This window comes from Phacochoerus africanus, chromosome 8, assembly GCF_016906955.1.
Source record: "Phacochoerus africanus isolate WHEZ1 chromosome 8, ROS_Pafr_v1, whole genome shotgun sequence".
Taxonomy (NCBI): domain Eukaryota; kingdom Metazoa; phylum Chordata; class Mammalia; order Artiodactyla; family Suidae; genus Phacochoerus; species Phacochoerus africanus.
Window position 1 is genome coordinate 1,926 of NC_062551.1, and position 14,067 is coordinate 15,992.

Consider the following 14,067-nt stretch of genomic DNA (forward strand, 5'->3'; position numbering starts at 1 on the left):
ACATGGATGGCGATACCAATCACGCAGGCTCCGGGTGGCGTCAATGCATGTGGAAAGAAAGAGGGAACGAGGGCCCGTGGGCGGGGGCGGGGGGAAGGAGAGGAAAGTATCGAGGCCAGACTTCATGGGACGTAGGAAGGACTCACAGGGGGAAAATGAGGAAGACAAGGAACCTCCTTCACACCTATCTTCCTAATACATTGTGCCAAGCTCTATAAAAGGGAGGCAGGCTGGCACGACCTGATGGATTTGGAGATGAGGGTTCACCCAGCGAGGCATGGCATGGGTTGGCGTCGGAGGCCAGACCCGCGGAAGGGCTGAAGCGAGCCCCTTCCCCCCCCAGCCGCCCACGGATGGCCCCCGACAACGCAGCCCCGGGACTCCGAGCCAGAGAGAGGAGGCCAGCCTGGAGGGGGCTGTTCTGGCAGTGTCCACGCGAGGGCGCCAGAGCCCCTTCTGGCCCCGGTGCAGCTCCCAGGCTCGAACAGGTGAGAGCTCAAGGCTCCAAAAGCGCGCAGGCTCACTCGTGGCTGGCGGAGTGCTGAGCGGAGCCACCCACGGGAAGCCCCCAGAGGGTCTGCGGGTGTTTCCCGGGCCCCAGGGACTCTCCTCCCCAAGACCCCTCAAGTCAGCCAGAGGGCACAGGTGTCCCTTCTGGATTTGGAGGTGGAATGGCGCCTGGGTGGGTGGAGTGGGTTTGAGCGCTGGAAGCATTTCCTGGGGTTCGGCGTGCCTTGGGTCCCCTGGAGGCAGGCGCCCAGACACACACAGCCTCGGGATTGGACCGCGAGCTGGCCTGGTCAAGCCCTCCCCGTCAGGGGTCCAGGTAGGTGAGAGGGAGGGGTGCTGAGGAAGAAACGGGGGCGGGGGGCTTCGGTGGCATGAGGGCCGGCAGCTGGGCTAATGCCCGTGCTTTGTTGGCTCAAGAGGCTGAGGGAAATGGCCTTCGTGCCTTGGGAGGGGAGCCTCCCTTTCCAGGAGGGCGCAGGCTAGGGAGTCCTGACGGAAACCGGGTCTGATGCGTTAAGGGTGGTTGATTGGTTTCGTCAAGCAAGCTCTCGGGAGTTCCCACGTGGCGGCCAGGCTTAAGAGTCTTCTTGGTCACTGCTGTGGCTGGGGCAAGAGCTGCGTTGGCGACCCACCTCTGGCCAGGCCACAGCTCCGTGTGGCAGGGGCACCCAAATCAATGGTGAAATAGGAAGAGCGATGGAGACAGATGACTGGAGGGATCAAGAAATGACCAATCCAACCTCTATTTCGCTCTCTCTTTGGGCATTCCCTCTTTCTCTCATATATATACATACACAGACATCTGTATGTATATCTCTCTGTACCATTCTACCTGCACACACACCACACACACACACACACCACACACACACACAGGATGAATGTGTAGCGATGGAAATGGATAGATCCTAAATCCTAATTTCTCTCCTGATCCAAGATCTCGGTGGGAGTGGTTGGCAATGCCAGCCTGGGAGTGGATGCTTTTGCAGAGCAGAGTGGATCTGCACGCCACACATGGGTGCAGGAAAATAACTCGGGAAGTAAATGGGTTCAAAAATAATCAGGCTTTATCCTCATCCATTCTGGGTGTCATTTTCGGGTGCCCCGGACCCTGTGGTGCCTAGCGACGGAACAAATGGACGTCCACAGCCACCCCGTGGGAGGGCATCCTCTTGCCCACACCTCGTGTCCAGGCTTTGTCACTCGAAGGCGTCCTAGGATGGCCATGGGGCAGGGCTAGGAGGGCCCTCGACGTCCCTGTGATTTGGAATTCGCTAGGAATGAGGGAGGGGGTTCCTTTGTCCGCTCTGGATGCCCTCTGGCTACCTGGATTGGGGCACGTTGATTCAGACCTCCTCCCCGTTTGCCACCTGGGTCGTTGGGTTTGTGTTCTCGTTCTGGGTGTCCGTGGTGGGGCTGTTCAATTTGGAATCCCAGCGTGACGTGGGTTTCGGCTGGGATGCGCCCAAAGTGCCTGCGAGGTGTGCACGGGCGGTGCCAAAACAGAGGCATTTGGGGAGCAGGGTGCCAAGCGCTGGGCTTTGTCTCTCCAGAGGGCTCATGAAACCCCCTTTTCCTTCCATGGGCGCGTCTTCTCTTCTTTCTGGGCACCTGGTGAGATGATGGGAGCTGTAGCCAGGCCGGGCATAAGCAAGGCCGCTCTACTGGCTGGTGCGAAGCAAGCTCTCCCTGAGATGCCTTCTGGCCCCCTGGGGAAAAGGGCTGAGATGGTCGGGGTGTTGGGTTTGGAAAACTCTGCGCCTTGGCCAGCATGGATGGCGATACCAATCACGCAGGCTCCGGGTGGCGTCAATGCATGTGGAAAGAAAGAGGGAACGAGGGACCCGTGGGCGGGGGGCGGGGGGAAGGAGGAGGAAAGTATCGAGGCCAGACTCATGGGACGTAGGAAGGACTCACAGGGGGAAAATGAGGAAGACAGAACCGTCCTTCACACCTATCTTCCTAAATACATGTGTGCCAAGCTCTATGAAAAGGGAGGCAGGCTGGCACGACCTGATGGATTTGGAGATGAGGGTTCACCCAGCGAGGCATGGCATGGGTTGGCGTCGGCGCTCGGAAAGCCTTGGCGAGAGGCAGAGCCCGCGTGGAAGGGCCCGCCTTGGTGTGCCATGAAAGCGGGGGAAGGAGACCCCAGCCGCCCCGGATGGGCCCCCGACAACGCAGCCCCGGGGACTGCCGAGCCAGAGAGAGGAGGCCAGCCTGAGAGGGGCTGTTCTGGCAGATGTCCACGCGAGGGCGCCAGAGCCCCTTCTGGCCCCAGGTGCAGCTCCCAGGCTCGAACAGGTGAGAGCTGCAAGGCTCCAAAAGCGCGCAGGCTCAGCCTCGTGGCTGGCGGAGTGCTGAGCGGAGCCCACCCACGGGAAGCCCCCAGAGGGTCTGCGGGTGTTTCCCGGGCCCCAGGGACTCTCTCCCCCAAGACCCCTCAAGTCAGCAAGAGGCACAGGTGTCCCTTCTGGATTTGGAGGTGGAATGGCAGCCTGGGTGGGTGGCAGTGGGGTTTGAGCGCTGGAAGCATTTCCTGGGGTTCGGCGTGCCTTGGGCTCCCCTGGAGGCAGGCGCCCAGACACACACAGCCTCGGGATTGGACCGCGAGCTGGCCCTGGTCAAGCCCCTCCCCGTCAGGGGTCCAGGTAGGTGAGAGGGAGGGTGGTGCTGAGGAAGAAACGGGGGCGGGGGCTTCGGTGGCATGAGGGCCGGCAGCTGGGCTAATGCCCGTGCTTTGTTGGCTCAAGAGGCTGAGGGAAATGGCCTTCGTGCCTTGGGAGGGGAGCCTCCCTTTCCAGGAGGGCGCCAGGCTAGGGAGTCCTGACGGAAACCGGGTCTGATGCGTTAAGGGTGGTTGATTGGTTTCGTCAAGCAAGCTCTCGGGGAGTTCCCACGTGGCGCCAGGCTTAAGAGTCTTCTTGGTCACTGCTGGGGCTGGGGCAAGAGCTGCGTTGGGCGACCCACCTCTGGCCAGGCCACAGCTCCGTGTGGCAGGGGGCACCCAAATCAATGGTGAATAGGAAGAGCGATGGAGACAGATGAGCTGGAGGATCAAGAAATGACTCAATGCCAACCTCTATTTCGCTCTCCTTGGGCATTCCCTCTCCCTGTCTCTCATATATATACATCACAGACATCTGTATGTATATCTCTCTGTACCACTTCTACTACACGCACACACACACACACACACACACACACACACACACACACACAGGATGAAGGTGTAGCGATGGAAATGGATAGATCCTATCTAATCCTCTATTCTCTCTGATAAGATCTGGTGGGAGTGGTTGGCAATGAGCTGGGATGAGGTGGGAGTGGATGCTTTTGCAGAGCAGAGTGGATCTGCACGCCACACATGGGTGCAGGAAATAACTCGGGAAGTAAATGGGTTAAAAATAATCAGGTCTTTATCCTCATCCATTCTGGGTGTCATTTTCGGGTGCCCCGGACCCTGTGGTGCCTAGCGACGGAACAAATGGACGTACACAGCCACCCCGTGGGAGGGCATCCTCTTGCCCACACCTCGTGTCAGGCTTTGTCACTCGAAGGCGTCCTAGGATGGCCATGGGGCAGGGCTGAGGAGGGCCCTCGACGTCCCTGTGATTTGGAATTCGCTAGGAATGAGGGAGGGGGTTCCTTTGTCCGCTGCTGGATGCCCTCTGGCTACCTGGATTGGGGCACAGTTGATTCAGACCTCCTCCCCGTTTGCCACCTGGGTCGTTGGGTTTGTGTTCTCGTTCTGGGTGTCCGTGGTGGGGCTGTTCAATTTGGAATCCCAGCGTGACGTGGGTTTCGGCTGGGATGCGCCCAAAGTGCCTGCGAGGTGTGCACGGGCGGTGCCAAAACAGAGGCATTTGGGAGAGCATCGGTGCCAAGCGCTGGGCTTTGTCTCTCCAGAGGGCTCATGAAACGCCCCTTTTCCTTCCATGGGCGCGTCTTCTCTTCTTTCTGGGCACCTGGTGAGATGATGGGAGCTGTAGCCAGGCCGGGCATAAGCAAGGCCGCTCTACTGGCTGGTGCGAAGCAAGCTCTCCCTGAGATGCCTCTGGCCCCCTGGGAAAAGGCTGAGATGGTCGGGGTGTTGGGTTGGAAAACTCTGGCGCTTGGCCAGCATGGATGGCGATACCAATCACGCAGGCTCCGGTGGCGTCAATGCATGTGGAAAGAAAGAGGGAACGAGGGACCCTGGCGGGGGGCGGGGGGAAGGAGGAGGAAAGTATCGAGGCCAGACTCATGGGACGTAGGAAGGACCACAGGGGGAAAATGAGGAAGACAAGGAACCTCCTTACACACCTATCTTCCTAAGTACATGTGTGCCAAGCTCTATGAAAAGGGAGGCAGGCTGGCACGACCTGATGGATTTGGAGATGAGGGTTCACCCAGCGAGGCATGGCATGGGTTGGCGTCGGCGCTCGGAAAGCCTTGGCGAGAGGCAGAGCCCGCGTGGAAGGGCCCGCCTTGGTATGCCATGAAAGCGGGGGAAGGAGACCCCAGCCGCCCACGGATGGGCCCCCGACAACGCAGCCCCGGGACTGCCGAGCCGAGAGAGGAGGCCAGCCTGAGAGGGGCTGTTCTGGCAGATGTCCACGCGAGGGCGCCAGAGCCCCTTCTGCCCCAGGTGCAGCTCCCAGAGCTCAACAGGTGAGAGCTGCAAGGCTCCAAAAGCGCGCAGGCCTCAGCCTCGTGGCTGGCGGAGTGCTGAGCGGAGCCCACCCACGGAAGCCCCCAGAGGGTCTGCGGGTGTTTCCCGGCCCCAGGGACTCTCTCCCCCAAGACCCTCAAGTCAGCAAGGGCACAGGTGTCCCTTCTGGATTTGGAGGTGGAATGGCAGCCTGGGTGGGTGGCAGTGGGGTTTGAGCGCTGGAAGCATTCCTGGGGTTCGGCGTGCCTTGGGCTCCCCTGGAGGCAGGCCGCCCAGACAGCTGCGTGTCGGGGGCCCATCCGTGGGCGGCTGGGGCTCCTCTTCCCCCGCTTTCATGGCATACCAAGGCGGGCCCTTCCACGCGGGCTCTGCCTCTCGCCAACCCATGCCATGCCTCGCTGGGTGAACCCTCATCTCCAAATCCATCAGGTCGTGCCAGCCTGCCTCCCTTTGATAAGCTGGCACTATGATTTAGGAAGATAGGTGTGTAAGGACGGTTCCTTGTCTTCCTCTTTTCCCCCTGTGAGTCCTTCCTACGTCCCATGAAGTCTGGCCTCGATACTTTCCTCCTCCTTCCCCCCGCCCCCCGCCCACGGGTCCCTCGTTCCCTCTTTCTTTCCACATGCATTGACGCCACCCGGAGCCTGCGTGATTGGTATCGCCATCCAGCTGGCCAAGGCGCAGAGTTTTCCAGACCCAACACCCGACCATCTCAGCCCTTTTCCCCAGGGGGCCAGAAGGCATCTCAGGGAGAGCTTGCTTCGCACCAGCCAGTAGAGCGGCCTTTGCTTATGCCCGGCCTGGCTACAGCTCCCATCATCTCACCAGGTGCCCAGAAGAAGAGAAGACGCGCCCATGGAAGGAAAAGGGGAGTTTCATGAGCCCTCTGGAGAGACAAGCCCAGCGCTTGGCACCGATGCTCTCCCAAATTTGGCACCGCCCGTGCACCTCGCAGGCACTTTGGGCGCATCCCAGCCGAAAACCCACGTCACGCTGGGATTCCAAATTGAACAGCCCCACCACGGACACCCAGAACGAGAACACAAACCCAACGACCCAGGTGGCAAACGGGGAGGAGGTCTGAATCAACTGTGCCCCAATCCAGGTAGCCAGAGGGCATCCAGCAGCGGACAAAGGAACCCCCTCCCTCATTCCTAGCGAATTCCAAATCACAGGGACGTCGAGGGCCCTCCTCAGCCCTGTCCCCATGGCCATCCTTAGGACGCCTTCGAGTGACAAAGCCTGGACACGGTGTGGGCAAGAGGATGCCCTCCCACGGGGGTGGCTGTGCCGTCCATTTGTTCCGTCGCTAGGCACCACAGGGTCCGGGGCACCCGAAAATGACACCCAGAATGGATGAGGATAAAGACCTGATTATTTTTGAACCCATTTACTTCCCGAGTTATTTTCCTGCACCCATGTGTGGCGTGCAGATCCACTCTGCTCTGCAAAAGCATCCACTCCCAGGCTGGGCATCCCCAGGCTGGCATTGCCAACCACTCCCACCGAGATCTTGGATCAGGAGAGAAATTAGGATTTAGGCATCTATCCATTTCCATCGCTACACATTCATCCTGTGTGTGTGTGTGTGTGTGTGTGTGCAGGTAGAATGGTACAGAGAGATATACATACAGATGTCTGTGTATGTATATATATTGAGAGACAGGGAGAGGGAATGCCCAAAGAGAGAGCGAAATAGAGGTTGGCATTGAGTCATTTCTTGATCCCTTCAGCTCATCTGTCTCCATCGCTCTTCCTATTTCACCATTGATTTGGGTGCCCCCTGCCACACGGAGCTGTGGCCTGGCCAGAGGTGGGTCGCCCAACGCAGCTCTTGCCCCAGCCACAGCAGTGACCAAGACAGACTCTTAAGCCTGGCCGCCACGTGGGAACTCCCCGAGAGCTTGCTTGACGAAACCAATCAACCACCCTTAACGCATCAGACCCGGTTTCCGTCAGGACTCCCTAGCCTGGCGCCCTCCTGGAAAGGGAGGCTCCCCTCCCAAGGCACGAAGGCCATTTCCCTCAGCCTCTTGAGCCAACAAAGCACGGGCATTAGCCCAGCTGCCGGCCCTCATGCCACCGAAGCCCCCGCCCCCGTTCCTTCCTCAGCACCCACCCTCCCTCTCACCTACCTGGACCCCTGACGGGGAGGGGCTTGACCAGGGCCAGCTCGCGGTCCAATCCCGAGGCTGTGTGTGTCTGGGCGCCTGCCTCCAGGGGAGCCCAAGGCACGCCGAACCCCAGGAAATGCTTCCAGCGCTCAAACCCCACTGCCACCCCACCCAGGCTGCCATTCCACCTCCAAATCCAGAAGGGACACCTGTGCCCTCTGGCTGACTTGAGGGGTCTTGGGGGAGAGAGTCCCTGGGGCCCGGGAAACACCCGCAGACCCTCTGGGGGCTTCCCGTGGGTGGGCTCCGCTCAGCACTCCGCCAGCCACGAGGCTGAGCCTGCGCGCTTTTGGAGCCTTGCAGCTCTCACCTGTTCGAGCCTGGGAGCTGCACCTGGGGCCAGAAGGGGCTCTGGCGCCCTCGCGTGGACATCTGCCAGAAAGCCCCTCTCAGGCTGGCCTCCTCTCTCTGGCTCGGCAGTCCCCGGGGCTGCGTTGTCGGGGGGCCCATCCGTGGGCGGCTGGGGTCTCCTTCCCCCGCTTTCATGGCATACCAAGGCGGGCCCTTCCACGCGGGCTCTGCCTCTCGCCAACCCATGCCATGCCTCGCTGGGTGAACCCTCATCTCCAAATCCATCAGGTCGTGCCAGCCTGCCTCCCTTTTCATAGAGCTTGGCACACATGTATTTAGGAAGATAGGTGTGGAAGGACGGTTCCTTGTCTTCCTCATTTTCCCCCTGTGAGTCCTTCCTACGTCCCATGAAGTCTGGCCTCGATACTTTCCTCTTCCTTCCCCCCGCCCCCCGCCCACGGGTCCCTCGTTCCCTCTTTCTTTCCACATGCATTGACGCCACCCGGAGCCTGCGTGATTGGTATCGCCATCCATGCTGGCCAAGGCGCAGAGTTTTCCAAACCCAACACCCCCGACCATCTCAGCCCTTTTCCCCAGGGGGCCAGAAGGCATCTCAGGGAGAGCTTGCTTCGCACCAGCCAGTAGAGCGGCCTTGCTTATGCCCGGCCTGGCTACAGCTCCCATCATCTCACCAGGTGCCCAGAAAGAAGAGAAGACGCGCCCATGGAAGGAAAAGGGGAGTTCATGAGCCCTCTGGAGAGACAAAGCCCAGCGCTTGGCACCGATGCTCTCCCAAATGCCTCTGTTTTGGCACCGCCCGTGCACACCTCGCAGGCACTTTGGGCGCATCCCAGCCGAAACCCACGTCACGCTGGGATTCCAAATTGAACAGCCCCACCACGGACACCCAGAACGAGAACACAAACCCAACGACCCAGGTGGCAAACGGGGAGGAGGTCTGAATCAACTGTGCCCCAATCCAGGTAGCCAGAGGGCATCCAGCAGCGGACAAAGGAACCCCCTCCCTCATTCCTAGCGAATTCCAAATCACAGGGACGTCGAGGGCCCTCCTCAGCCCTGTCCCCATGGCCATCCTTAGGACGCCTTCGAGTGACAAAGCCTGGACACGAGGTGTGGGCAAGAGGATGCCCTCCCACGGGGTGGCTGTGTACGTCCATTTGTTCCGTCGCTAGGCACCACAGGGTCCGGGGCACCCGAAAATGACACCCAGAATGGATGAGGATAAGACCTGATTATTTTGAACCCATTTACTTCCCGAGTTATTTTCCTGCACCCATGTGTGGCGTGCAGATCCACTCTGCTCTGCAAAAGCATCCACTCCCAGGCTGGGCATCCCCAGGCTGGCATTGCCAACCACTCCCACCGAGATCTTGGATCAGGAGAGAAATTAGGATTTAGGTATCTATCCATTTCCATCGCTACACATTCATCCTGTGTGTGTGTGTGTGTGTGTGTGTGTGTGTGTGTGCATGCGTGTGTGTGTGTGTGCAGGTAGAATGGTACAGAGAGATATACATACAGATGTCTGTGTATGTATATATATTGAGAGACAGGGAGAGGGAATGCCCAAAGAGAGAGCGAAATAGAGGTTGGCATTGAGTCATTTCTTGATCCCTTCAGCTCATCTGTCTCCATCGCTCTTCCTATTTCACCATTGATTTGGGTGCCCCCTGCCACACGGAGCTGTGGCCTGGCCAGAGGTGGGTCGCCCAACGCAGCTCTTGCCCCAGCCACAGCAGTGACCAAGAGAGACTCTTAAGCCTGGCCGCCACGTGGGAACTCCCCGAGAGCTTGCTTGACGAAACCAATCAACCACCCTTAACGCATCAGACCCGGTTTCCGTCAGGACTCCCTAGCCTGGCGCCCTCCTGGAAAGGGAGGCTCCCCTCCCAAGGCACGAAGGCCATTTCCCTCAGCCTCTTGAGCCAACAAAGCACGGGCATTAGCCCAGCTGCCGGCCCTCATGCCACCGAAGCCCCCGCCCCCGTTTCTTCCTCAGCACCACCCTCCCTCTCACCTACCTGGACCCCTGACGGGGAGGGGCTTGACCAGGGCCAGCTCGCGGTCCAATCCCGAGGCTGTGTGTGTCTGGGCGCCTGCCTCCAGGGGAGCCCAAGGCACGCCGAACCCCAGGAAATGCTTCCAGCGCTCAAACCCCACTGCCACCCACCCAGGCTGCCATTCCACCTCCAAATCCAGAAGGGACACCTGTGCCCTCTGGCTGACTTGAGGGGTCTTGGGGGAGAGAGTCCCTGGGGCCCGGGAAACACCCGCAGACCCTCTGGGGGCTTCCCGTGGGTGGGCTCCGCTCAGCACTCCGCCAGCCACGAGGCTGAGCCTGCGCGCTTTTGGAGCCTTGCAGCTCTCACCTGTTCGAGCCTGGGAGCTGCACCTGGGGCCAGAAGGGGCTCTGGCGCCCTCGCGTGGACATCTGCCAGAACAGCCCCTCTCAGGCTGGCCTCCTCTCTCTGGCTCGGCAGTCCCCGGGGCTGCGTTGTCGGGGGCCCATCCGTGGGCGGCTGGGGTCTCCTTCCCCCGCTTTCATGGCATACCAAGGCGGGCCCTTCCACGCGGGCTCTGCCTCTCGCCAACCCATGCCATGCCTCGCTGGGTGAACCCTCATCTCCAAATCCATCAGGTCGTGCCAGCCTGCCTCCCTTTTGATAGAGCTTGGCACATATGTATTTAGGAAGATAGGTGTGTAAGGACGGTTCCTTGTCTTCCTCATTTTCCCCCTGTGAGTCCTTCCTACGTCCCATGAAGTCTGGCCTCGATACTTTCCTCTTCCTTCCCCCCGCCCCCCGCCCCCGGGTCCCTCGTTCCCTCTTTCTTTCCACATGCATTGACGCCACCCGGAGCCTGCGTGATTGGTATCGCCATCCATGCTGGCCAAGGCGCAGAGTTTTCCAAACCCAACACCCCGACCATCTCAGCCCTTTTCCCCAGGGGGCCAGAAGGCATCTCAGGGAGAGCTTGCTTCGCACCAGCCAGTAGAGCGGCCTTGCTTATGCCCGGCCTGGCTACAGCTCCCATCATCTCACCAGGTGCCCAGAAAGAAGAGAAGACGCGCCCATGGAAGGAAAAGGGGAGTTTCATGAGCCCTCTGGAGAGACAAAGCCCAGCGCTTGGCACCGATGCTCTCCCAAATGCCTCTGTTTTGGCACCGCCCGTGCACACCTCGCAGGCACTTTGGGCGCATCCCAGCCGAAACCCACGTCACGCTGGGATTCCAAATTGAACAGCCCCACCACGGACACCCAGAACGAGAACACAAACCCAACGACCCAGGTGGCAAACGGGGAGGAGGTCTGAATCAACTGTGCCCCAATCCAGGTAGCCAGAGGGCATCCAGCAGCGGACAAAGGAACCCCCTCCCTCATTCCTAGCGAATTCCAAATCACAGGGACGTCGAGGGCCCTCCTCAGCCCTGTCCCCATGGCCATCCTTAGGACGCCTTCGAGTGACAAAGCCTGGACACGAGGTGTGGGCAAGAGGATGCCCTCCCACGGGGTGGCTGTGTACGTCCATTTGTTCCGTCGCTAGGCACCACAGGGTCCGGGGCACCCGAAAATGACACCCAGAATGGATGAGGATAAAGACCTGATTATTTTTGAACCCATTTACTTCCCGAGTTATTTTCCTGCACCCATGTGTGGCGTGCAGATCCACTCTGCTCTGCAAAAGCATCCACTCCCAGGCTGGGCATCCCCAGGCTGGCATTGCCAACCACTCCCACCGAGATCTTGGATCAGGAGAGAAATTAGGATTTAGGTATCTATCCATTTCCATCGCTACACATTCATCCTGTGTGTGTGTGTGTGTGTGTGTGCGTGTGTGTGTGTGTGTGTGCAGGTAGAATGGTACAGAGAGATATACATACAGATGTCTGTGTATGTATATATATTGAGAGACAGGGAGAGGGAATGCCCAAAGAGAGAGCGAAATAGAGGTTGGCATTGAGTCATTTCTTGATCCCTTCAGCTCATCTGTCTCCATCGCTCTTCCTATTTCACCATTGATTTGGGTGCCCCCTGCCACACGGAGCTGTGGCCTGGCCAGAGGTGGGTCGCCCAACGCAGCTCTTGCCCCAGCCACAGCAGTGACCAAGAGAGACTCTTAAGCCTGGCCGCCACGTGGGAACTCCCCGAGAGCTTGCTTGACGAAACCAATCAACCACCCTTAACGCATCAGACCCGGTTTCCGTCAGGACTCCCTAGCCTGGCGCCCTCCTGGAAAGGGAGGCTCCCCTCCCAAGGCACGAAGGCCATTTCCCTCAGCCTCTTGAGCCAACAAAGCACGGGCATTAGCCCAGCTGCCGGCCCTCATGCCACCGAAGCCCCCGCCCCCGTTCCTTCCTCAGCACCACCCTCCCTCTCACCTACCTGGACCCCTGACGGGGAGGGGCTTGACCAGGGCCAGCTCGCGGTCCAATCCCGAGGCTGTGTGTGTCTGGGCGCCTGCCTCCAGGGGAGCCCAAGGCACGCCGAACCCCAGGAAATGCTTCCAGCGCTCAAACCCCACTGCCACCCACCCAGGCTGCCATTCCACCTCCAAATCCAGAAGGGACACCTGTGCCCTCTGGCTGACTTGAGGGGTCTTGGGGGAGAGAGTCCCTGGGGCCCGGGAAACACCCGCAGACCCTCTGGGGGCTTCCCGTGGGTGGGCTCCGCTCAGCACTCCGCCAGCCACGAGGCTGAGCCTGCGCGCTTTTGGAGCCTTGCAGCTCTCACCTGTTCGAGCCTGGGAGCTGCACCTGGGGCCAGAAGGGGCTCTGGCGCCCTCGCGTGGACATCTGCCAGAACAGCCCCTCTCAGGCTGGCCTCCTCTCTCTGGCTCGGCAGTCCCCGGGGCTGCGTTGTCGGGGGCCCATCCGTGGGCGGCTGGGGTCTCCTTCCCCCGCTTTCATGGCATACCAAGGCGGGCCCTTCCACGCGGGCTCTGCCTCTCGCCAACCCATGCCATGCCTCGCTGGGTGAACCCTCATCTCCAAATCCATCAGGTCGTGCCAGCCTGCCTCCCTTTTGATAGAGCTTGGCACATATGTATTTAGGAAGATAGGTGTGTAAGGACGGTTCCTTGTCTTCCTCATTTTCCCCCTGTGAGTCCTTCCTACGTCCCATGAAGTCTGGCCTCGATACTTTCCTCTTCCTTCCCCCCGCCCCCCGCCCCCGGGTCCCTCGTTCCCTCTTTCTTTCCACATGCATTGACGCCACCCGGAGCCTGCGTGATTGGTATCGCCATCCATGCTGGCCAAGGCGCAGAGTTTTCCAGACCCAACACCCCGACCATCTCAGCCCTTTTCCCCAGGGGGCCAGAAGGCATCTCAGGGAGAGCTTGCTTCGCACCAGCCAGTAGAGCGGCCTTGCTTATGCCCGGCCTGGCTACAGCTCCCATCATCTCACCAGGTGCCCAGAAAGAAGAGAAGACGCGCCCATGGAAGGAAAAGGGGCGTTTCATGAGCCCTCTGGAGAGACAAAGCCCAGCGCTTGGCACCGATGCTCTCCCAAATGCCTCTGTTTTGGCACCGCCCGTGCACACCTCGCAGGCACTTTGGGCGCATCCCAGCCGAAACCCACGTCACGCTGGGATTCCAAATTGAACAGCCCCACCACGGACACCCAGAACGAGAACACAAACCCAACGACCCAGGTGGCAAACGGGGAGGAGGTCTGAATCAACGGTGCCCCAATCCAGGTAGCCAGAGGGCATCCAGCAGCGGACAAAGGAACCCCCTCCCTCATTCCTAGCGAATTCCAAATCACAGGGACGTCGAGGGCCCTCCTCAGCCCTGACCCCATGGCCATCCTCAGGACGCCTTCGAGTGACAAAGCCTGGACACGAGGTGTGGGCAAGAGGATGCCCTCCCACGGGGTGGCTGTGTACGTCCATTTGTTCCGTCGCTAGGCACCACAGGGTCCGGGGCACCCGAAAATGACACCCAGAATGGATGAGGATAAAGACCTGATTATTTTTGAACCCATTTACTTCCCGAGTTATTTTCCTGCACCCATGTGTGGCGTGCAGATCCACTCTGCTCTGCAAAAGCATCCACTCCCAGCCTGGGCATCCCCAGGCTGGCATTGCCAACCACTCCCACCGAGATCTTGGATCAGGAGAGAAATTAGGATTTAGGTATCTATCCATTTCCATCGCTACACATTCATCCTGTGTGTGTGTGTGTGTGTGTGTGTGTGTGTGCAGGTAGAATGGTACAGAGAGATATACATACAGATGTCTGTGTATGTATATATATTGAGAGACAGGGAGAGGGAATGCCCAAAGAGAGAGCGAAATAGAGGTTGGCATTGAGTCATTTCTTGATCCCTTCAGCTCATCTGTCTCCATCGCTCTTCCTATTTCACCATTGATTTGGGTGCCCCCTGCCACACGGAGCTGTGGCCTGGCCAGAGGTGGGTC

The 14,067-nt window shown here is 59.6% G+C and overlaps 1 protein-coding gene across 1 annotated transcript in view; it reads left to right on the plus strand.

Moving 5' to 3' along the window:
- Positions 1-343: 343 nt before the first annotated feature.
- Positions 344-14,067, plus strand: part of PRDM7 (PR/SET domain 7) — a gene marked incomplete at its 5' end in the record, with an annotated part of 47,308 nt that continues 33,584 nt past the window's right edge. Inside the window, one exon of the mRNA XM_047789133.1 lies at positions 344-488. Coding sequence (XP_047645089.1) covers positions 344-488 — 145 coding nt within the window. The remainder of the gene's footprint in view (positions 489-14,067) is intronic.